This window comes from Panthera tigris, chromosome D2, assembly GCF_018350195.1.
Source record: "Panthera tigris isolate Pti1 chromosome D2, P.tigris_Pti1_mat1.1, whole genome shotgun sequence".
Classification (NCBI taxonomy): domain Eukaryota; kingdom Metazoa; phylum Chordata; class Mammalia; order Carnivora; family Felidae; genus Panthera; species Panthera tigris.
This window is the reverse complement of record NC_056670.1, coordinates 57675997-57701381: the sequence shown is the minus strand read 5'-3', so window position 1 is coordinate 57701381 and position 25385 is coordinate 57675997. Positions and strand designations below refer to the sequence as shown.

General features: G+C 39.9%; 1 protein-coding gene across 2 annotated transcripts in view; it reads right to left on the bottom strand.

The window, feature by feature from the left end:
* The window catches only part of ENTPD7 (ectonucleoside triphosphate diphosphohydrolase 7), a 46934-nt gene extending 23334 nt beyond the window's left edge, over positions 1–23600 (bottom strand). The window contains exons 1-5 of one of the 2 annotated variants that reach the window (XM_042960752.1): positions 23379–23600; positions 23019–23121; positions 21709–21891; positions 3105–3310; positions 2703–2853 (exon numbers count right to left, since the gene is read on the bottom strand). In XM_042960752.1, coding sequence (XP_042816686.1) covers positions 2703–2853; positions 3105–3310; positions 21709–21891; positions 23019–23026 — 548 coding nt within the window. In that variant the 5' untranslated portion in view covers positions 23027–23121; positions 23379–23600. The remainder of the gene's footprint in view (positions 1–2702; positions 2854–3104; positions 3311–21708; positions 21892–23018; positions 23122–23378) is intronic. The other variant, XM_042960753.1, reaches the window with a different exon arrangement.
* Positions 23601–25385: the final 1785 nt, after the last annotated feature.

The following is a 25385-nucleotide window of genomic DNA, read 5'->3' as shown; positions in this document are numbered from 1 at the left end:
TGAGTTGGAGCCATGCATCGGGCTGTGTGCTTACGGTGCAGAGCCTGCTTGGAATTTTCTCTCTCTCTCTCTCTCTCTCTCTCTCTCTCTCTCTGCCCCTCCCCTACTCGCACTTCTCTCTCAAAATAAATAAATAAGCTTTAAAACAAAACAAAAAAAACCCCACAAAAACAAAAAACTTTCAGTGGCAAAATGCTGATAACTGTTGAAGCTGGGGGCTGAGAAAATAAGGATTCATTATGCTGTTCTATTTTTATTTATGTTTGAAATTTTCCAGAACAAAAGTTTTTTCCCCCTTAAATGTCACCTTGTAATACCTTTGTAATTTCTTTTTAAAGGCATTTTCATTACAAAACAAAAAAGAGGTTAGTCTAACAAATTGTTAGTCTAGGCCTTTGACAAAGAAATAAAACCTAGTGATAACACATTTCAAAATATAGTCCAGGTGATTTAAACCCATTTTGAATATTGCTCACAAATGCTAATATATTAGTGGAGCATTAATTATACAAAACAGGTTCTTACAGTGATGGCTATATTTATGTCAACAACTACAGCTGCCTCAAGAGGTAGCAATGATTTCATAAGCCCAGGATAGATATAGGCATTATTTAGAAGAGGTGATCAGAAAACGAATTAAAAGACAAGCTCTTCACAAATTCTTAAGATAAAAAAAAAAATACAAATATTCGGAGCCTCCATGCTGACAGTGAACATCTTAGACAAATGGAATGGAGTTACATAGTGGGTTTTGTCTGCATAGAAACTTCTTTGACAAACAATGTCAATGCTGAGTGACATCGGGAGACGAGGCAATCCTTTCTTTTGCTCCAGACCCACAAAAGGGGGCCAAACCATCACCCTCCTGGTCGGCTCTGCCTTTTTGACTCCCTCATCAACTTCTTCTGTGGCCTTCATCCCCCTTCCTTGGTGTTGACCTCAGACCACTCACAAGCCTGTGATGTGGCACCCACTGTGTCACCTATACTCTTCCCAGGGTTTCTAAATTCTGAACTATATGATTATTACTTATGTCAGAATCAAAAATTCTAACTTACGTGTGTAGTATGGTTAACAACTTTGTAGAAATTACAGAGAGATGTACAGAGAGAAGGGAATATGACAAAATGAAACACTTTCGATAGGGCAATAGGGATATAAGTTTATTGTTTATTTTTCCTTTACTACAGCTATAATATTTTAAAATTTGGTTTTAAAAATTAAAAAACACAAATGTTGTTTTGTTTTGTTAAGAGAAAGCACGCATGAGAGAGGGAGAAAGACGGAGGGAAAGAGAGAGAGAAAATCCCAAGCAGGCCCCACGCTGAGCACAGAGCCTGATGTTGGGCCCAATCCCATGACCCCAGGATCATGACGTGAGCTGAAATCAAAAGTCGGACACTCAACTGACTGAACCATCTAGCCACCCCAAAAACAAAAACAAAACAATTTTCTTAAGTTTATGTATTTAGAGAGAGAGTGCAAGCAGCGGAGGAACAGAAAGAGAGGGAGAGAGAGAATCCCAAGCAGGATCCATGCTGTCAGCACAGAGCCCAACACGGGCTGAATTGCAAGAACCATGAGATCACGACCTGAGCCAAAATCAAGAGTCAGACGCTCAACTGACTGGACCACCCAGGCACCCCAAAACAAAAATGTTTTAAAGGCCAAGATATACGGGAAAATGAGGGGTTAAAATAGGTCTCTCATTTCAACAAATGGTTATATAAAATAATCTGCTTCTCAACAGCAGACAAGATAGTAAACCAGTAATTGTGTATCTAAAGAGAAGGAAAGAAGCCCATTGAAAGAACTGTGGACGTATGTTACATTGTCCTGCACGTCTGGCATAAGCAGCACAAAGCCCTACCTGCATAGCCAAGGTTTTTGTTGCTGGCCAAGAATACAAAATAAAACTTTCTGGAAAAGGGAACTGTTATTTACCAAGAAAAAAAAAATCTAAGCTAACAAAAAATACCTGCTGCCTATGAGACTTTGAACATTCCAGAAGAATGAATTCTAAAGTGAAGGGAGCTCACTCCCACCCCATGACCATAAGTGTGAAGGGGCCAGGGAAGTGTCAAAGGGGAGAAATTACAAACAAGAATGTGTCTGACCTAAGTACAGCCACTGCCTCTTCCTCCTCTTCTTCCAAAGAAGAAAGAGGGATTGGGTGGCAAGATACTGGGCTAACTTGCCAAGGTCAAGTGGAAAAGACTTGACTGGATGAAGCTGAAAAAAACTGTTCTAAAACAATGGAGACTGAGCTTTGTAAAGCAGCACCATGACCAGGCAGTTAAGGAGAGAGCAGCATTCCTTTCTACCGACCCCCAGGTACCCAGTTGCTCGGGGCAACCTCCTACAACCCTTCTGTTAACTGTGCTCCCCTTCTAGTGATCTAAATTTATCACCATCACCACTGCCCCTCAGTAAAAACTAAGAATCATTACAGCCATCACAGATAGATATTGATCCCAAAGAAGCAAATGACATGAAGCTCTGAACAGACTGTGAAATAACTGCGTGCAGGGGTGGCTTTGCTCTATTTTGAGCCAGGAGTCTTCCAGTGCCACCTGTGAACTCTGCATGGTGCACCCATAGCCCACCTTCAGACCAGGGGACTGCAAAGAGTAACATGTGGAATCAGCCTGGCAACTCTCATGCCACCCATTCTCCTGTGTTCTTCAGACCCCCTATCTCACCTCTCAGGGAGAAGCCTCATGCCTGCTGTGCACAGGATGTAAAGAGGGGTCTCCTTGTGCTTCTTCACAGGCACGTGAGCAGCAGCAAAGCTCAGCAGAGGACGAAGGTAATCACTGGCATGTTCTGGAGTGTCGGCCATTGCAGAGATTCCTTAAGTAAGACAAAATACTTTAAAAAGCAGATCACATGGATTCAGAAGACTGATACTCCATAAAGTTCTGCATAAGGTCCTAAACACCTATTTATTTGAGAGGACGGGAACAGCAATGAATGAGATCTCTCCCATTATCCAGACTCGCAAGAAAAAAAGGGAATAGCTTTCTTTCTGCCTCTTCACTCTCTCCTCTTTCATGCCTGTAGCAGGTAAAGAGACTGACAACAAAATACATGCCAAATAGTACCTGGCTTGATTTTTTTAACCACTGGTTGGCTGTTGCGGTCTCTCATCTGCTTAATGTCCAGTAAATCATGAGGGTTGCCATTATGTCTTGGCCAGAAATAAACAAAAATCCGGGAGCCACTGCTGCCACAATCCACGACAAGTCCGTAATTTAGAGTTGGGTCTTCAGTGTTGGTTGCTTCAAGCTCCCCTACTCGAGCCAAATACCTGAGCCAGGCAAAAAGAGAAACTGGGATTAAAGAGTTTTCATGAAGTGTCCACCTGTGCCAGCCACATGGAACCACACATCCTGAGGAATGAAACAACACTGACCATAATTAGTGATGTACATAGATAATGCCTGGTTTTCTTCCCGAGAGCCATTGAAATGGCAGCGGGGGCAGTTCTGAAACTGGCTGGGATACCAAATGTTTTACCATCTTTAAAGAGCTTCTAGGTCTAAGCAAATAACTACTTTTTATTGTTATAAGCCACCGAGATATGGGGCAGTTTGTTATACACACTAGTTAACTAAAACAATCCTAATAATTTCTCTTCTATCTCTCTATCCTTTCTGTACATAAACATTAACACTACTTTGGAATGATTATCACTTAATATGTGTTTCTGGGTGGCCATATTTATGGGGCTTTTTGCTTTGTACTTTTTACTGCTAGAACTGCATTAATAAAAAATGTATTTCATAAACACAGTAGTTATTCTTTTCTATATCTTTTAAAGTATTTTACAGTCATAAAAAGAATGCTTATAAAATATGTATAAATAATAACAATAAAACAATGTACCCAACACCCAGTCTAAAAAAATAAAACATTACACTGTTAAAAAAAAAATAGCTTCTAGGCCCTAGGACATCAGAATTTTGTGTTGGAATTTCTTCAGATTCTCATTATAAGATATTTATGTGGTGGACAGCAGGAAGATGAAACAAGTAAAGATGCTACCATCAAGGGGCGCCTGGGTGGCTCAGTCGGTTAAGCGTCCGACTTCAGCTCAGGTCACGATCTCACAGTCCGTGAGTTCGAGCCCCGCGTCGGGCTCTGGGCTGACAGCTCGGAGCCTGGAGCCTGCTTTGGATTCTGTGTCTCGCTCTCTCTCTGCCCCTCCCCCGTTCATGCTCTGTCTGTCTCTGTCTCAAAAATAAATAAACGTTAAAAAAAAAAAATTAAAAAAAAAAAAAAGATGCTACCATCAAAACACCAAGGTTTGAGTCTCTCAGCTCTGGCACTTTCTATGCTGTGTGACCTACATCAAGTTACCTACCTTCTCTCAGACTGTTTTCTTATCTGTAAAATAAGGATACCAAGTCTCCGCCCTCATACAGACAATGTATGCTGAGTGGTTAGCACAGCGCTGTACCACTGCCACTGCTTTTACTGTTATGTGATAATAATTGGGAAAGCAAATAGCAGAAGACTCTCTGGAGAAAAGAGCTGAAAAGTCCAGAAGAAAAGAAGGCTAAGAGTAAGTGAAATGCTCCTGAGTCTTAGGCTTTAACAGACATTAAGGTTCACTTAGAACCTGAGAGTCTGAAAAGTACAAACATTGCTGAACTTCTCTTTGAAGAGAAGCCCAGTGAGAATGGCTTTTAACTTATTATATGGAAAAAGCTCTTTCTTGGTGCTGAGAATACATACTGCACGGTAAACAGATTAAAACGTTGTCCTGTAAATTCTTTTAAATTTGATTAAGTATTACTATAGGTTGAGCTAGTACTTGAATAAATGCTTTGAAAGCAATGCTGTGTATTTTTTCAAGTATCACCACTAAACTCCCTTCCTTATATCTGCCCTACTCATCCAACACTGTATTTAGAGCTAATTCCTAGATCCCCTAGACCCTTACACAGAACCCCTCAGAACTAGGTTTTGTGGGAGCACCTGGGTGGCTCAGTCAGTTGAGCAACCGACTTCAGCTCAGGTCATGATCTTACGGTTTTTGAGTTCGAGCCCCGCGTCAGGTTCTGTGCTGACAGCTCAGAGCCTGGAGCTTGCTTCTGATTCTGTGTCTCCCTCTCTCTCTGCCCCTCCCCCGCTCATGCTGTCTCTGTCTCAGAAATAAACATTAAAAAAAAAATTAAAAAAAAAAAAAGAACTAGGTTTTGTGAAGCCTGAAACTAATGCCATTGGATAGTTGTTTTTGTTGTTGTTGTTGTTGTTGTTGTTGTTGTTGTTGTTGTTGTTTTTAAGAAAGATTCAACATTACAAATACGAAAAGGGGCCTACACATGTAAGGGGCCCTGAAGTGTAGGTATCACTAGCTCTTCGGTAAATCTACCTCTGATCAGACAATTAGTCACATGTCCCACCCCTCACAATAATCTAGGCCATGTTTACTGGTGATTTGACACTGCTATGCAGACCACACAGTTCCCTGCTTTGGGGAGGGAAAAGCAAACCTTGATGAATGGATGAGCATATAGAATCAGTTCTGAAATAAAAAAGTAGAGTTAAGTACCTTTCCTACTCTGCAATACAAAATAAGGGAGGATCATATATTTGAGCTCCAGTATCATGCTGTAAATGATTACATAGAATAGGGTCAGGCAGAACTTTTTTCCGGATCCAATATGAGAGGGAGTTATGGGAAATGAAGCAGGTGGTAAAAATCTGTTACACTCTAGCAAGTTTATGTTCCCAAAGACTGTTTCACCACAAACTTTACCACTCTAATCATATTACTGGGCTGAACTGGGCTTATGATCCACAAATCAACTCATAACAGCTCACTTCTATCACATAAAAGCTGGGAAGATATCTGGGTTCAAGTTACAGAACTCTTGCAAATTCTGACCTCACGCAAGGTAAGCCATCTCTAGCCCAAAGTGACTTCATTTCCTACCCTAGCAATCTTTCTACTTCACATGCTTCACAGATCTTTCTCTGCTTTCCCTCTCTCAAAACCTTCCCCTCTACTTTTCTGACTAGATTTTAGACCCCATTCCCTCCTGCTTAATGAATAACTTTTCTCCAGTACACTGGTTCTCAAACATCTAGGCTCAGGACCCCTTTTGTATTCTTAAAATTTATTGGATGCAAAAGAGGTTTTGTATATGTGGGTTACATCTATTTATATTTACCATGTTAGAAAATAGAACAGAAAATTTTTAATATTTACTTAGATAAAATACTCTTTACATATTAATATACTTTATAAAAATAACTTTTTAATTTTTAAAAAAATTTTTTAATGTTTATTTTTGAGAGACAGAGAGAGCAAGCATGAGCAGGGGTGGGGCAGAGAGAGAGAGGAGACACAGAACCTGAAGCAGGCTCCAGGCTCTGAGCTGTCAGCACAGAGCCCAATGCGGGGCTCGAACCCACGAACTATGAGATCATGACCTGAGCCAAAGTCTGATGCCTAACCAACTGAGCCACCCAGGTGCCACCAAAATAACTACTTTTTTAAAACAAAAAAATAGAAGAGTGACATTGTTTTATGGTTTTGCAAATCTCTCTACTGTGTAGATTAACAGAACACAGCTAGATTCTCATACTTGCCTCTGTATTCAATCTGTTACAGTATGTTGTTTTGGTTGAAGTATATGAAAAAAAATCCAGCTTCACAGAGACATGTTGGAAAAAGGAATATTTTAATAACCCGTTTAGATTCTTCTTCGACGCTACGCTAAAGTTCAACAAGTGGGGTTTCTTAAAGGTTAGCTGCAATGTGAAATCTAAAACCCTATCTAAGAATGTTTTATACTCTGTAACATTAACCATTAGTCTATCTTGCACTTTGAATCTTGCACTTTGAATGTGCATTTACCCCGGCACAATTTTGTAACATCTTATACTGGGAAATATTGGTTCACTGAGCTATGCAAATCTCCCTAACGTTGACACATTTCATTTTACAACATTAAACACACACACACACACACACACACACACACACACACACACACACACACACATTAATATCACTACCAATATTATCAAGAAAAGTCTTTTTCGGTGGGGGGATGGGCTAAAAGGGTTAGAGGCATTAAGGAAGACACTTGCTGGGATGAGCACTGGGTGTTACACCCAGGGGATGAATCACTGGAATCTATTCCTGAATACATTATTGCATTATATGCTAACTAACTTGGATGTAAATTAAAAAAAAAAAAAAAGTCTTTTAAGTATTAAGAAGCTAGCAGACTCATGGTGGCAGATACAAATGTTCCAAACTGCTAATTTTCACTTGAAAGCTCAGATGTTATCACTGGCAATAAAAACTAACAGTTGGCTTCCTTAAAGTGACAGGATTTTACTTCATTCATTTTTCAAGAAGAGTGTTACAAAATATCCATGTCTGAAAACCATAGTTTTTCTGGCATTCTTTCAAGTAAGAATAATATTCTGTGATAAAAGCAGCTAGGTTTAACTCATAACCCAAACAATTGCCTAAGGGCTTTTCCTCAAGACAACTCAGTGTGCAAGAGAAGTGCATACTTCCAATTTTGTCACACAGAATATGAAAGAGATATTCTTTTTTTTAAAAACATTTTTATTATTTATTTTTGAGAGACAGAGACAGAGCATGAGTGGGGGAGGGGCAGAGAGCGAGGGAGACACAGGATCCGAAGCAGGCTCCAGGCTCCGAGCTGTCAGCACAAAGCCCAATGTGGGGCTCGGACTCGAGAACCTCAATATCATGACCTGAGCTGAAGTCAGACGCCTAACTGACTGAGCCACCCAGGTGTCCCATGAAAAAGATATTCTTAAATGGAACTGGAATTTTTTCCCATTACAACTGTGTGACAGTGACGACTACAATAACTAACAGTAGAATTTGGTGCCTCCATCTTGATTTGTGTCAAGGCACCTGCAGTTCTACCTACCTGTTGCTTTGCATCACTAGTATATATGTCAGCTCAGTGAAAAGGGCAAATAGCAACATACCAGCCAAGAGGGAGAAGCAAATAAAGTATCCAAGGACAGATGAATAAATGAACAAAATGCATTATATACATAAAATGGATATTCTTCAGCCTTAAAAGAGAAGGAAGCTTTGCCATATGCTACATATGGGTGAGCCTTGAGGATATCATGCTAAGTAAAACAAGCCAGTCACAAAAAGACAAATATTGTGAGTTCCACTTACGTGAGAGATGGGAAGCAGCCATATTCATCAAAACAGAAAATAGAATAGTGGTTACCAGGGGTTGGTGCAGGGAGGGAAAAAAGTGGAGTTGTTGTTTAATGGGTATAGAGTTCAGACTTGCAAAATGAAAAAGTTCTGGAGATTGGTCAAATAACAATGTGAATACACTTAACAGTACTGAACTGTATACTTAAAAGTTGTTAAAATGGTAAATCTTATGTGTTTTTTTCCAATTAAAAGAAGGGCAAGCAATCCCTATCAAAATAACACCAGCATTCTTCACAGAGCTAGAACAAACCATCCTAAAATTTGTATGGAACCAGAAAAGACCCCGAATAGCCAAAGCAATCCTGAAAAAGAAAACCAAAGCTGGAGGCGTCATACTCCCGGACTTCAAGACGTATTATAAAGCTGTAATCATCAAGACAGTATGGTACTGGCACAAAAACAGACCCTCAGATGAATGGAACAGAATAGAGAACCCAGAAATGGATCCACAAACATATGGCCAATTAATCTTTGACAAAGCAGCAAAGAATATCCAATGGAATACAGTCTCTTGAGCAAATGGTGCTGGGAAAACTGGACAGTAACATGCAGAAGAATGAACCTGGACCACTTTCTTACACCATACACAAAAAATAAACTCAAAGTGGATGAAAGACCTAAACATAAGACAGGAAGCCATCAAAATCCTAGAGGAGAAAGCAGGCAAAAACCTCTTTGACCTCGGCCCCAGCAACTTCTTACTCAACACGTCTCCAGAAGCAAGCGACACAAAAGCAAAAATGAACTATTGGGACCTCATCAAACTAAAAAGCTTCTGCTTTTATTTTTATGTATATACACATATACATATGTGTATATATATATATACATATGTATATACATACACACACACACACACACACACACACACACACAAATGGAATATTACTCGGCAATCAAAAAGAATGAAATCTTGCCATTTGCAACTACATGGATGGAGCTGGAGGGTATTATGCTAGGCGAAACTAGTCAGAGAAAGACAAATATCATATGACTTCACTCATACATGGAATTTAAGATACAAAACAGGTGAACATAAGGGAAGGGAAGCAAAAATAATATAAAAACAGGGAGGGGGACAAAACAGAAGAGACTCTTAAATATAGAGAACAAACAGAGGGTTGCTAGAGGGGTTGTGGGAAGGGGGATGGGCTAAATGGGTAAGGGGCATTAAGGAATCTACTCCTGAAATCATTGTTGCACTATATGCTAACTAACTTGGATGTAAATTAAACAATAAATAAATTTTTTTAAAAAGGGCAAATAACATCTTAGTATTATTATGAAAATAGCTTTGGCCTAATTTTGGCCTCACAAACTCCCTGAAAAGGTCTCAGGAACTCCCAAGTAAACACTTGACAACCACTGCTGTAATGTGACCTTCTTTTTCCCATCTGCTTCTCTACCTATTCCTCCCCCTTCCCTTCTTTGACATGACTTCCCAGGACCTGAATGTGAGACCGGAAACCATCAAAACCCTAGAGGAGAAAGCAGGAAAAAAACCTCTGACCTCAGCTGCAGCAATTTCTTACTTGACGCATCTCCAAAGGCAAGGGAATTAATAGCAAAAATGAACTATTGGGATCTCATCAAGATAAAAAGCTTATGCACTGCAAAGGAAACAATCAACAAAACTAAAAGGCAACCAATGGAATGGGGAAAGATATTTGCAAATGACATATCAGACAAAGGGCTAGTATCCAAAATCTATGCAGAACTCACCAAACTCCACACCTGAAAAACAAATAATCCAGTGAAGAAATGGGCAGAAAACATGAATAGACACTTCTCTAAAGAAGACATCCAGGTGGCCAACAGGCACATGAAAGATGCTCAACGTCACTCCTCATCAGGGAAATACAAATCAAAACCACACTCAGATATCACCTCACGCAGTCAGAGTGGCTATAATGAATAAATCAGGAGACTATATAGATGCTGGCGAGGATGTGGAGAAATGGGAACCCTCGTGCACTGTTGGTGGGAATGCAAACTGGTGCGGCCACTCTGGAAAACAGTGTGGAGGTTCCTCAAAAAATTAAAAATAGATCTACCCTATGACCCAGCAGTAGCACTGCTAGGAATTTACCCAAGGGATACAGGAGTGCTGATGCATAGGGGCACTTGTACCCCAATGTTTATAGCAGCACTTTCAACATAGCCAAATTATGGAAAGAGCCTAAATGTCCATCAACTGATGAATGGATATAGAAATTGTGGTTTATATACACAATGGAATACTACGTGGCAATGAGAAAGAATGAAATGTGGCCTTTTGTAGCAATGTGGATAGAACTGGAGAGTGTTATGCTAAGTGAAATAAGTCATACAGAGAAAGACAGATACCATATGTTTTCACTCTTATGTGGATCCTGAGAAACTTAACAGAAACCCATGGGGGAGGGGAAGAAAAAAAAAATTAGGGAGGGAGAGAGCCAAACCATAAGAGACTCTTAAAAACTGAGAATAAACTGAGGGTTGATGGGGGGTGGGAGGGAAGAGAGGGTGGGTGATGGGCATTGAGGAGGGTACCTGTTGGGATGAGCACTGGGTGTTGTATGGAAACCAATTTGACAATAAATTTCATATTTAAAAAAACACAAAAAACAAAAGTTATCCAAGCTTTGGCACTCAGGAAAAAAAAAAAAAAAAAAAAAAAAAGAAGCCTCCACTCAACAATGCTGACTCTTGTGATATTCACCATGATTTGAAAAGGCCTCCTTCTTCTGTTTTACAATGTGGAATGTCATTATTCCCTTTAAGCAGTTTGTTTATATTCTAGTATGCGCTCCAAAGACTTCTTTCCTATTTGTTTGTTCCACCTCTGCACTTAGCCTATTAAGTTTCCCAAGAGCAGACACCTTATTTGCAGTATCTCCAACTGTCACAATGCCCCTCACATGTCCCTGACACGTATCAACCAACACTGACTGGTTTGGTCCTAGAGCTCACTGTATGGAGCTGCAGGTTTGTCAACTCCTCTATGTCTTTATTAGCTGTCTAGCTATACATACTCCAAATCAATTGGTCTCCTTTTCAGAAACTTTCAATGGCTTTCCAAAGCATCCTGTCATCCTCCTGGGTTCCTGTCAAGATAAGCAACTTTACAACTCTAATCTGCATGCAACTCAACTTTGCTTTCCCTTCTCTTAAGAAGTCTCCATGTGTACATTGGCAGAAAAATGTCACCTGACATTTGAACATAAGGGAGTAAGAAAGGACCAGGCAGCAATTCTGCTACACTTCCCATTTGAATTTTTGCTCAATGGTTGCAGCCAGCAGGAAGTCTCCATTTTTCTCATCATGCATACAAATGAGTAACTGAAAAACAATTTTCCCCTCTTGGAAGTAATAGTATCACATCTTTCTGGAACTCTGACCTCTTCTGATCTAATCAGGCTTCTTACACTTTGCAAACACTGAAGGTCTTCCTCTGTCTAGGCACCTGACACGGATAGATCGATGGTCCTTTCTTGCATTTGTGACTTGCAGTCCCGGCCTTAGCCATCATTATCAATTACTTGCATTGCTGGACTCTTCTGCTTTGCTGATATTACACTAGGTTAATTCCTAAAGAGGACCTAAAGCCCAAAAGAAAAGTTCCAAAATCTTTGGAATCCCTCACATCCAGTTTCCCAGGAGAGATCTGATTCACTATCACACATATTTACCCCCCTACATACATACATGCATACACCCTTTCTATTTGAGAAACCTGATTTCCCTCTAATCACTGCTGAGTCAATGAAAGGAAAGTTACTCACATATACATCACCCAAAATAAAACTGAAGACAGTGGCTTTCACTACCACTATCCTGAAAACATTAACAGCATTAGGGCAGTAACTGACCAAACCATTACTTAGCTTACAAAATCAACACTAATTATGCCACTTCCAGAGTTCAAACAGAACTCAGCAATGCACCAAAAGTCCATTAAATGGCTCCCATCAGCATAGAGCCACCAGCTTTTTGCTGAATATCATCATAGTCTTTCAACCCCATTCAAGACTCAGAACCAAATATAACATTATAGAGAAAGCAGCTGTGTGCGACTGATGATAGTAATACATACCCAGGAAAGCATCTTGTAAGGTTATTGCTTATCTCCTGACAAGATTCACCAGAGCATTAAGGAGCATTTATAATTTAAAGCTCTGCTTATAAACACTATTAACACTGTTAAAGGACAAGTAAGTGAATAAAAGAATAAATGTCAATAAATGCCAAGTAAATGCCTTCAATTTCACCAGCAAAAGTCTCTGAATGATTCTATTGTACATAAGAAGCCTGAACTTCATCTGCATATCCTGAAGCTTATCATTTTTTTTTTAACATTTATTCATTTTTGAGAGATGGAGAGAGATAGAGCATGAATTGGGGAGGGGCAGAGAAAGAGGGAGACACAGAATCTGAAGCAGGTTCCAGGCTCTGAGCTATCAGCACAGAGCCCAACGTGGGGCTCGAACCCACAGACGGCAAGATCATGACCTGAGCTGAAGTCAGAACCTTAACTGACTGAGCCACCCAGGCGTTCCTGAAGCTTATCATTTTTATCCTAACCAAAAGCAATGTCTCTTTTCAACTTGCTTTAAACAGAATTGAAACTCCTAAGGAAAGTCAGTACTGAACCCACTGCTGATGCAGAACTTTTCACTCATAGTTATACCCCGATGACAAAGGAATATAAAGGCACCATCTTTCAATAGCTACCGAAGACATTCTCTGGAACAACAGTAAACCAGACAAATATTTCCCATCTAATGAAGACAGTAGTGGGGCTACAAAAAAGTGAATCATACTAAACATTAAGGTTAAGAAAAAATGTATTGTAGATACAGAACATTTACATAAGGATAGTTTACCATTTGTCTTGCACTATATATATGTATACATGCTAAAAGTGCCCCTCGTACTAAAAATTATTAATAAATTTTAACAATTTACCTAGCATCCAGGGCTAAAATTTTCCAGTGGAACTCTGTGATATGGAAATATTCCCTATCTCTCCAATGGGATACCCGCTAGCCACCATAGGATAGCTGTGGTCAGTGCACACCTGAAATGTGACTAGTGCAAGTGAAGAACTGAATTTATTGTCTTTTAATTAATTTAAATTTAAACAGCCATTGTGGCAAGTGGCTACCCTATTGGATACCACAGTGTAAACAATAATTTTTGTTGAATAAATGAACAATGAATAAATAAATGTAAAATATGTATTAAGTCTGATGAAGTTGTTAGAGCACATCTTATAATATATGGCACATGCCAGATAAACAGTTGATTAAAACATGTATCTAACAAAAATTATTCTTAAAAATAGCTTTGCTATGCATGTAGGGGTAGAGTGTATCTAGGAAACCTCTGTACTTTCGCTTAGTTTAGCTGTGAACTGAAAACTGCTCTAAAAAATAGTCTATTAAAAACAAAAACAGCTCTGGATTCTACCCTTACTGACACCCACCCCATCACTCTCTAAATGTATCTTTTCTTAAATTCTAGTTCTGATGCAAACTTCCTGTTTTCTCCTTCCAGAAGCAGTGTTGAGTAAATGTTCATAATAAACAAACAAAAAATACCACAACTCTTTAAAATTGAAACTACTGAGGGAAAACCCTCATAAAGGCTTCTAAAATCCTGGGTCATATTGCCTGGAGGTGATATGCTAGCTCCAACAATGGCTGAAAAAAATTCAAATTAAAATATTTTTTTTCCATTACAAACTACTGACCTAATTTCATCATGTGAATTGGAACAAGTTGAAAAGATATGACTTTGTATTACATGTAATATACAAATCACAACCATAAACATGTGTCCTAAAATTTTTGTAAGCTGTTGAACTAAAGTGTTTCCATCAATTCCTAATTATTTGCTTGATCATTTTATCATCAGCTTGTGCTCACCAGTACCTAATCAATAGCAGCAGCCAGAAAAAAAAATTCTGGGAGGAAAATTTTAATTGGAGATAATGCTGCCCATTACCTTCAGTGTATATCTGGAAGGCATAAGATGGAATTAGCGAACAGAAAAATCAAGTTTATTTCAAACAATAAGACAAACCCCCATGATGCAATAGGTAGTCCTAGATGCTTTTCTCTTTTAATCCAAATGACAAAACTATAAGGCAGGCATTTGTACCTCTACTTTACACATAAAGAAAATGAGATTCCAGAATACAAGATGTGCACAAGGTCACCCAACTATTAAACGATGGGTTGTTTAGCTCTAAAATTAATCCTCTTTCCCCTACACCTCAATACTTCCTCTCCAAATAAGTTTAACTGAAACTGAAAGCATGGTTCCCAACTTAGGCTGCACATTAGAATCACCTTTAGAAGGGGTTCAATTATTCGCATTTTTTTTTTAATTTTTTTAATGTTTATTTATTTTTGAGACAGAGAGAGACAGAGCATGAATGGGGGAGGGGCAGAGAGAGAGGGAGACACAGAATCGGAAGCAGGCTCCAGGCTCTGAGCCATCAGCCCAGAGCCTGACGCGGGGCTCGAACTCACGAACCATGAGATCGTGACCTGAGCCGAAGTTGGACGCTCAACCGACTGAGTCACCCAGGCGCCCCAATTATTCGCATTTTTTAAAGGTCCCCAATGATTTAGATATCTAAAATTTGAAAATCACTGATTTAACACAATTATTATATTTGTAATAGAGAAGTTTTAATAAGATGTGCAGAACTGCTTAACACTATAGAAATGGTCTGCAGAAATTCTGAATTATTCAGCCAACTTTTAATAAATTTCCTTTCTCCTGCCTCACTTGTTAGGGTATTATTGACTATTGTCATCAGTGTGCCCACATCTAATGACTAGCACACCCTTCCTACTACCACCATCTAATTTGCTGTTTATCTGCTGTGTTCTGAGACAGGAGAAAACCAAGCTAATTAAAATAGTGTGTAAAATAAAAGCAAACACAGTCTATGGGAAAGCCTACCTTATCAGTAAAGAACATGAGCTTGTAGTTCATGAACTTAGTGATAACAACTTTAGTTACTCAGGGCCTCTTCTGATTAACTTCTGATTCTTAACTTTGTTCCTGATTCTACTTAGTTATATATAAACTATTCTCTCATTGGGAAAGAATTATTCCTTCACATCTGCCTCCCTAACTAGATTATGAACCCGACGAGTTCAGGAGCCACGTTTTATTCATCTTTGTACCTTAGCATCTACAACAGTGTCATGCACACACCAAGCTCCCAACGAATGTTTGCTTCCAAATTCCAAAAGGGGCTGCCATGAGTGAAAGGTGATGATATATAGTAATTTGTGGCAATATGCATATAACCTTTCATTAAAGAATAGGAGCTCTAGGCTATATAGCTGCTGGTTGCTCAACCAGAGCATTATGGGTTATTAGGACTTTGGTAAAGTAACCACAGGCGTAGTCTGTGTGTCCCTTAGTTCTGCAGTTAATCTGTTGCTATTAATTCAACCTAAGTATTTATCAGATCTGGCCACTTGGGGCATAATAATAGACAGGAACTATCAGATCACTCTATCTCCCACATATCCCTCAAATGCATTTACTTCTCTCTGTTGTCGTTGCTTCCATCCAAGTTCAGGCGACCATCATCTCTGTACTGAGTATTCCTATCCATCTCCCTCCTTTCATGTTTATCCCACAATGCCACCAAAGTAAGCTTTCCTTATTTTTTAAAAATTTTTATTTATTTATTTATTTGGAGACAAAGAGTATAGCAGAGGAGGGTCAGAGAGAGAGGGAGGGAAAAGGGGGGAGAGAGAGAGAGACAGAGAACATCCTAAGCAGGCTCTGACACTGTCAGCATGAAACCCACATGGGGCTTGAACTCACTAACTGTGAGATCATGATCTGAGCCAAAATCAATAGCTGGATGCTTAACAGACTAAGCCACCCAGGTGCCCCAAAGTAAGTTTTCTTTAAAAAGCAATTCCAATCATACCACTCTTCAAAGCCTTTCAAAGCCTTCCCTCTGCCCTTAAGAAAATGTCTAAACCCCCTCAAATGACTTAATAAGCCCAGCGTGGTCTACCTCTCCAGCCATATAGCTCACCACTCACTCTCTAACAGTCTTTATTGTAGCCATGTTAACCTACACAGAATTCCATAATGATACCTCACTGTCTTCCTGTGGAAAACTGTGCTCAAGTGTGTCAAGAAAATCTCAATAAGCATTTAAAACCCTCAAATCATGGATTTAGTTCTCTGAAGCTAACAGGCTTCTTAAGGCCAATTGTTGACAACTATAGTCATCTAAACAAATGTTTCTCTTCAGAAAGAAAGAACAAAAAATATAAATAAATATAAATGAATAGTGCTACTAGGGAAGGAAAGGTTGAAAACATAAACATCTTGAGAAAAGGTACCAACATCTCCATGTCCTGGTACCTATTATCACCCAGCACATAGCAGCTGCTCAATAAATGCTTGCTGAACGAATGAATGACCAAAGTGAATTGGAAATGAGAAATTCTGGGGACAGAACAACATAGAAATATTAAGGGAGTGATCACAGGTCCCAATTCTGACCAGAAAAGATAGAAGGAAAGGGCTGCTGGAGGTTTCCAGGAAGGGTCCTCTTCATTCATATACAAGAGCACAGAAGGCCTGTTTCTCTCCTGTGGGACATGAGTGAGGATGCATGTAGCCCTAGTTGCTACTGGCTGCTGTTTCGCAACAATTCAGTAAGCGGATGCTGTAGAAAACAGAGACAGAGATTCTCATCCTGACAGCCAATGTTGAACTTATTATGGTCCTTTACACCTGGACTTCTAGTCATGTGAGCCAATAAACTATCTTATCATTTAAGTCAGTTTGACAGTCACTTATAATCCAAAGTCTCCTGATACTGTCTGAGAAGGAATACAGAGAAAATCAAGTTGATGATGAACACAACATGTCATCATTTCATTTTGTAGCCTAATCAGAAATTAACCTCAAAAAAAATAGCAAAATGAATCACTGTTATAAAGGAATATAGATCTTCAATGCAACTGGTAAGGCATTAAAACTATCAAATAATGGGGGGCCTGGGTGGCTCAGTCAGTTGGGCGTCCAACTTGAGCTCAAGTCATTATCTCACGGTTTGTGAGTTCAAGCCCCACATTGGGCTCACTGCTGTCAGTCTGTGAGCACAGAGCCCACTTTGGATCCTCTGTTCCCCTCTCTCTGCCTCTCCCTCACTGCGCTCTCCCAAAAATAAGTATTAAAAAAATATATATGTATATCAAATAATTCAGATGTATTTTCTGTAAAAAAATAAAGGTATTCATATCTCACTGGATGGAATTAACAGTAAGTTAGACTTGACAGAAGAAAATACTAATGAACTGGAAGGCACAGCAATATAAAATATCCAGAAAGAAACACAGAGAGAAAAAAGACTAAAAAAAAATAAATAAATGAGCTGTGAAAAAGCTTCACATGGTTCAATATATATGTGATTGGAGACACCAAAGGAGAAGTGGAAGAGGAAAGGAAAAAATATTTGAAGAAATAGTGGTCAAAATTCTTCTGATTTTGATTAAAAAACATAAATCCATAGATCCAATTATGAGCATATCATAAGCAAAAGAACCATAAAGAAAACTACATCAAGGTACATTACAGTCAACTTGTTTGAAACCAGTGATAAAATCTAAAAAGCAGCCTGAGGAAAGTCACTTGATGTACAGAGAACAAGATTTAAAAATTATAGCAGACTTCTCCTCAGAAAGAATGTAAGTCAGAAGACAGTGTAACATTGTTTTTAAAGTAATGAAAGGAAAAAAAAAAAAAAGATCAACCTAGAGTTCCATACCCAATGAATTTCTTTTAAGTTTATTTATTTATTTTGAGAGAGACCGAGAAAGAGTGCACAAATGGGAGAGGGGCAGAGAGCAAGGGAGACAGCAGATCCAAAGCAGGCTCCATGCTGACAGCAGAGATTCTGATGCAGGGCTTGAACCCACAAACTGTGAGATCATGACCTGAGCTGAAGTCAGACACTTAACCAACTGAGCCACCCAGACACCCCCCAACAAATATTTTTAAAGAGAAAGCAAAATGACTTTTTTAGTCACAGAAGGTGAAAGAATTCACCAACCACAAACTCATACTACCAGACTTGTTAAAGGAAATCTATTAGACAAAATGAATATCCCACCAGGTAGGATATGAACTACACAGAAGAATGAAAAGGCCCAGAAATGATAAATATACTAGCCTTTTTTTTCTTATTTTTGAAATCTCTTTAAAAGACAACTGAATGTTTAAAGCAAAAAATAACAATATATGGTGGAGTTCATAACATATGTAGAAGGAAGATGCATGACAATAATAGCACAAAGGCCTAGGGGAAAAGGTAAAGAGGTACACGGGAAGAGGAATTATATTACTTGAAGATAGACTATGGTAAATTAATGACGTACATTATAAACCATAAACCCTAAAGCAACCACTAAAATAAAAACAAAAATAAAAACAAAATCCCCAGAGTTATACCTACTAAGCCAACAAGAGATAAAATGGAATATTTAAAATGTATTCAATTTATCCTTTCTTAATAAAAGCCCTCGAGAAAGTTGGGATAGAAGGAACATACTTAAACCTCATAAAAGCCATTTATGAAAAGCCCACAGCTAATATCATCCTCAATGGGGAAAAACTGAGAGCTTTCCTCCTGAGATCAGGAACGCGACAGGGATGTCCACTCTCAACACTGTTGTTTAACATAGTGTTGGAAGTGCTAGCATCAGCAATCACAAAACAAAAGGAAATCAAAGGCATCAAAATTGGCAAAGATGAAGCCAAGCTTTCACTTTTTGCAGATGACATGATAATATACATGGAGAACCCAATAGACTCCACCAAAAGTCTGCTAGAACTGATACATGAATTCAGCAAAGTCTCAGCATACAAAATCAATGTACAGAAATCAGTTGCATTCTTATACACTAATAATGAAGCAACAGAAAGACAAATAAAGAAACTGATCCCATGCACAACTGCACCTAGAAGCATAAAATACCTAGGAATAAATCTAACCAAAGATGTAAAAGATCTGTATGCTGAAAACTATAGAAAGCTTATGAAGGAAATTGAAGAAGATATAAGGAAATGGAAAAACATCCCGTGCTCATGGGTTGGAAGAATAAATATTGTTAAAATGTCAATACCACCCAAAGCTATCTACACATTCAATGCAATCCCAATCAAAATTGCACCAGCATTCTTCTCAAAGCTAGAACAAGTGATCCTAAAATTCATATGGAACCACAAAAGGCCCCGAATAGCCAAAGTAGTATTGAACATCGAAGAAGACCAAAGCAGGAGGCATCACAATCCCAGACTTTAACCTCTACTACAAAGCTGTAACCATCAAGACAGCATGGTATTGGCACAAAAACAGACACATAGACCAATGGAATAGAATAGAAACCCCAGAACTAGACCCACAAAAGTATGGCCAACTCATCTTTGACAAAGCAGGAAAGAATATCCAATGGAAAAAAGACAGTCTCTTTAACAAATGGTGCTGGGAGAACTGGACAGCAACATGCAGAAGAATGAAACTAGACCACTTTCTTACACCATTCACAAAAATTAACTCAAAATGGATAAAGGACCTGAATGTGAGACAGGAAACCATCAAAACACTAGAGGAGAAAGCAGGAAAAGACCTCTCTGACCTCAGCCGCAGCAATTTCTTACTTGACACATCCCCAAAGGCAAGGGAATTAAAAGCAAAAATGAACTATTGGGACCTCATGAAGATAAAAATCTTCTGCACAGCAAAGGAAACAATTAACAAAACTAAAAGGCAACCAACGGAATAGGAAAAGATATTTGCAAATGACATATCGGACAAAGGACTAGTATCCAAAATCTATAAAGAGCTCACCAAAATCCACACCCGAAAAACAAATAACCCAGTGAAGAAATGGGCAGAAAACATGAATAGACACTTCTCTAAAGAAGACATCCAGATGGCCAACAGGCACATGAAAAGATGCTCAACGTCGCTCCTCACCAGGGAAATACAAATCAAAACCACACTCAGATATCACCTCACGCCAGTCAGAGTGGCCAAAATGAACAAATCAGGAGACTATAGATGCTGGAGAGGATGTGGAGAAACGGGAACCCTCTTGCACTGTTGGTGGGAATGCAAACTGGTGCGGCCACTCTGGAAAACAGTGTGGAGGTTCCTCAAAAAATTGAAAATAGACCTACCCTATGACCCAGCAGTAGCACTGCTAGGAATTTACCCAAGGGATACAGGAGTATTGATGCATAGGGGCACTTGTACCCCAATGTTTATAGCAGCACTCTCAACAATAGCCAAATTGTGGAAAAAGCCTAAATGTCCATCAACTGATGAATGGATAAAGAAATTGTGGTTTATATACACAATGGAATACTACAGGGCAATGAGAAAGAACGAAATATGGCCCTTTGTAGCAACATGGATGGAACTGGAGAGTGTGATGCTAAGTGAAATAAGCCATACAGAAAAAGACAGATACCATTTGTTTTCACTCTTATGTGGATCCTGAGAAACTTAACAGAAACCCATGGGGGAGGGGAAGGAAAAAAAAATGAGGTTAGAATGGAAGAGAGCCAAAGCATAAGAAACTCTTAAAAACTGAGAACTGAGGGTTGATGGGGGGGTGGGAGGGAGGGAAGGGTAGGTGATGGGCATTGAAGAGGGCATCTTTTGGGATGAGCACTGGGTGTTGTACGGAAACCAATTTGACAATAAATTTCATATATTAAAAAATAAATAAATAAATAAATAAATAAATAAAATAAAATGTACTCAATTTAAAAGAAGGGAGAGAAAAAGGGAGAGCAAAGAGCAAGATGTGACAAGCAGAAAACAAACAGCAAGGCAGATTTAAACCTAAGCATAATCAATAATCACATGAAATGCAAATGGCCTAAACACTTCAAATAAAAGGCAGACATTCAGACTGGATAAAAAGCAGTTATTTATAAAAAGACTGGATAGATATAAAATATAAAGACATAAAGGCTAAAACTATAAGGATGGAAAAACATCTATAATGCTAACACTACTCAAAAGAAAGCTGAAGTAATTATATTAGTACCAGACTAGTAGATTTCAGGCCAAAAAATATAATCAAGGATAAAAACAGTCATTTAATAATGATAAAGGGTCAGTTCATCAAGAATACGTAACAGTCCTAAACATTTATGCATCCGTTAAGTCAGTCCACCAAAACAAGAATATAGAAAGACGCCTTTCATGGTTAAAATGCAACATCAGCATTCCTGAATCAAAAGTGAACCCTGCCAAAATGGAGCTTAAGATCTTCTTTATGTAGTAAGTGGCATGCAATTTTACTAATCAAAGTGCAGTATTCCCCCAAAAGGGTCAAAGGTAGTACTGTGTGAAATGTCAAAATATTTATGACTTCAATGCCAAGTCTGATCAAAGTGATCTAAGGTTGACTCACCTTTCATATTGCCTATCTCGTGGCAATGAAGCACCCCAATGTCGAAAGTCCATGATTAACATAAGTAAAAGGAGGCAGGATATGAAGAAGAGTCCTAGGAATGCCACCCTCTGGCGGGGAAATGGGTTCACTGTGGGCACAGTGAAGTACCAGGAGGCTGGGCAGAGGTAGGAAAAACTGATCCTGAAATGAGACAAACATTAGTAAGAAAAGTCTCTACATGTGAGTGCCAAAAAAAAAAAAAAAAGGCTTTTAAACTGTATTAAAGCCCTTCCTGATAAAGGCAAAAATTTATGCCACCACCAGTCTATAGAAGTTCTTTTAGTCTCAAATTTTAGAAAAGGACCTATATGATTCATGGTGCTTCTACTATAAATCAGAAAAGCCTTATCTTCTCTTTTCCCAATGTCTGCACTTTTGGGTATAATTCAAAGAATTACAGTTCTCATGTTTATGAAAAGATCACTAGTCTCCCTGGTCAACTTCACAACATTGAAGAATCAGAGCAACTACAACATTCCCACCAAGAATGATGTCAAAAAACTGGATAATCTGTATATTTATTCAACTAATTAAAAAATATTTTAATAGGTAATATATGCACATGAAACAAGTTTAAAAGGATATATAGTGAAAAATGAGTCTTTTGCCTTAACCTAGCACTTCCTACTGAAAGGCAAGCACCGCTACCCTGTCTCTACGTATATTTCCAGGGGTATTCTATGTTTACACGAGCATAAATATATATCAGATATGACAATATGCATGTGTGTATCTCACTCCTCTGGTTTTACACCGTACCTACTGTTCTGCATCTTTCCCCACTTACTCTATTTGACAACTGTTCCATTTGGTACATGTAGATCCACATTAATCTTTTCTGGAAGTTCCAGAGTATCACACCATATGGATATACATATTCAACTATGAATCTCACTTCCTATATTGATTCAAAAGGACCTCGGTCCACTTTCAAACAAACAAACAAAATCTTTGTTTAACCTCCTCAAAAAGCACACAGCCTCACTCAAATGGAAATCTGAAAGAACATTACATTTTAGCACTTTCCGGAGCTGAGCAAGCACTCAGTCTACCACCCTGGGGTTATGGGCTAGAAACTACGGTAGCATTTGCCTAAAAAAAAAAAAAAAAAAAAGTAACTTTGATCTTCTCCCCATCCATCCGAGGAAGCTGCAAAGTCCAGATGCAGCAGTAGGGCAAACCTCACTTGTAAAAACCTCCCAGGGCCCCTCAACCTATCTGCCACCCCCAACTGAGCCCCTAGCTGAGGAGAAAATGTGCAGCCTTACCTAGCCATGGGATCCCTTCAGTGGTCTCAGTGCCTGTCACCTCCTTTTCTTTTTGCCCTGAGAAATGGGTCTCCTTGTCTCAGGCATCTCCTAAGTCTGCAGCCTGTTAAGAGTTCGTTGGGTTTCAGGCTTACCTCCAGCAGTGCCCACAGGACTAGACTTCCGAGGGAAGGCCAAGGCGCCCACCCACCTACTCCAGATGCGTCCGCTCTTGTTCCTGGGGCCCAGCTGACTCTAAGCCGGCTCCCGGGGAGCCGGGCATTCTCGAGGAACCGGCGCTCCCCCGGTGGCGGGGGTTGGAAGACCCACTTCCCCTCCCCGCCTCTCCCAGCCCCGCGGCCCTCCCGCGCTCGCACTCACGGGTCGAGAGTCCCGCAGTCTCCCCTGGCACCGTCCCGCTCGGTTCAGAGCGGTTCCCCAAGGCCTTTAGACCAGCCGGAAAAAACCTTGGGCGGGCGGCGGCGCCACGTCCCCAAGGAAACCGCAGGGAGCCAATGACTGACAGGAGAACCGCGGAGAAGAGCCCACCCTCCACCCAGCTGGAGCAGCCTGCGAACTTGCTCCGCCAGCCCCACGTCCTTTCGCCAGAGTGGCCAATCCCCAAGAACGTTCGGCCTCTAATCCCCGCCCCGGGATTTCGAGCGCGTCCAATCCGGGAGGGCGTCGTGCCGTAGCTCCGCCTCGATAGACTGGCGTTGGGCGCACAGGTGAGCTGTGTCGAGCGGTGGGTGGACCCTCTGCGCCAGCTGCGCTCTCGGCGGTGGTGCTGTTTCTTAGCTGGTTGCTTTCTACGTTGCCGCTTCCAGAATTGTGCAGCTCGGGTGGGTGGATCTTGGAGTGGCCGCGAGAGAAGTGCATCCCTTTCCCACAACCAGTTGGAGGTATTGTGTCCACCAGCCCTGATCTCCGGAATCAAACCTTCGCTATAGCCTCCTAGACTCGTGCCCTGGCCTCTTTGTCTTGTCCTGTTAGAGAAGCATAAACTGGAGACCACATCGTCTATACCGAATCGCTTATATCTATTCATTCAGCATTCATTGAATGTTTGTGTGCCATACATGAGCCGCTGTGCCCCTGCTCTCCCGGACCTTACAGTAATACAAACAAAGGTAATGTTTCCTTAATGTTTTTCCTCCTTGCTTACACCAGCCGTTTCTCTCATTTCCAGGAGGGAGCCGTTTGTACAGGATAAAGTCCAAGTCCTTACAAATGTGGCTTATACGTGGCAGTCCACGACCCTCCCATGCAGCTTCTGCTTTTCACCTCCCTTATTATACCTCAGAAACGCACATCTATCTGTGGCTTCTGCTCTCTTAAGCTTTGCTCATTCGACCTCCTCCACCCTTCCATCTGCCTCGAATATCCTTCCCCCAACTTAGCCAAGCCAACGCATACTCATCCCTTACTACTCTCAATTTAAGGGTCACCTCCCCTAAAAGTTTTACTTGACCTACAACCCCGTCATATATACCTGTTGTTTCTCTTGCCATATTGAATTACAATTTATGTGTCTGTCTGTTCCAATAGAATATGCTTGAAGGCAGAGACTGTCTGCTTCCACAGCAATGCTGGGCACTGCCTGGCACACAACACAGCTAATATATGACAAGTAAGTGAATGACTGGAAATAAATGAAGACCACCCAAATGAGATTAAAAAGAAAAAAAGAGGCTATTTATTCTACACCTGCTATAGAAGGCAGTTAACCACCATCACTCATGTCTGGCAGAGACCCAAAGGCTGTCAGGGGAATGGGAAAGCTTAAACTGAAGAAAAAAAAAAGAAGAAAGAAAGGTTTCATGCATGCTCTGACTTGAGAGTGTTAGCATGGGGAAGGCGGTGGTGGGCTTACTGGGAGCAGGGCTTCTTATGTGATTGTGGAGAACATATTTGGCTTTCTCATATTTGGTCCTGAGTTAGAAGGTAGGGAAGAGAATTGAACAGTAGTGAGAACTCTGGGATGATTGCTGTAGAGGTTATAGGTCACAATTCTAATCGTCATATATGGTCTGACATTGTCCAGTTTGTATGTTCAGGCTCTCCCCACTATTGTTTTTTTACCTCCTTTACTCTGCCAGCCTGGATGGGCTTCCTAACTTGCCTTTCTCCCTTCAATTCTTGGTTCTCTTTTCTTTGTCTTTCAATCCCTACTCTGCTTCAGGTGTTATATTTTATCGGGGCCCCCAGAAATCACATTGGGTAGAATAGTTTCATAAAGTTAGGATTAACTGCAGAATCATACAAATATCAGATATTTTTATTATGCCAGAGCCTGGTTCAGGTGGACATGGGGAAAAAATTAACAAATGTTTGGAATATATATTTTTTAATTCTCTTTTTTTAAGTTTTACTTATTTAAGCAATCTC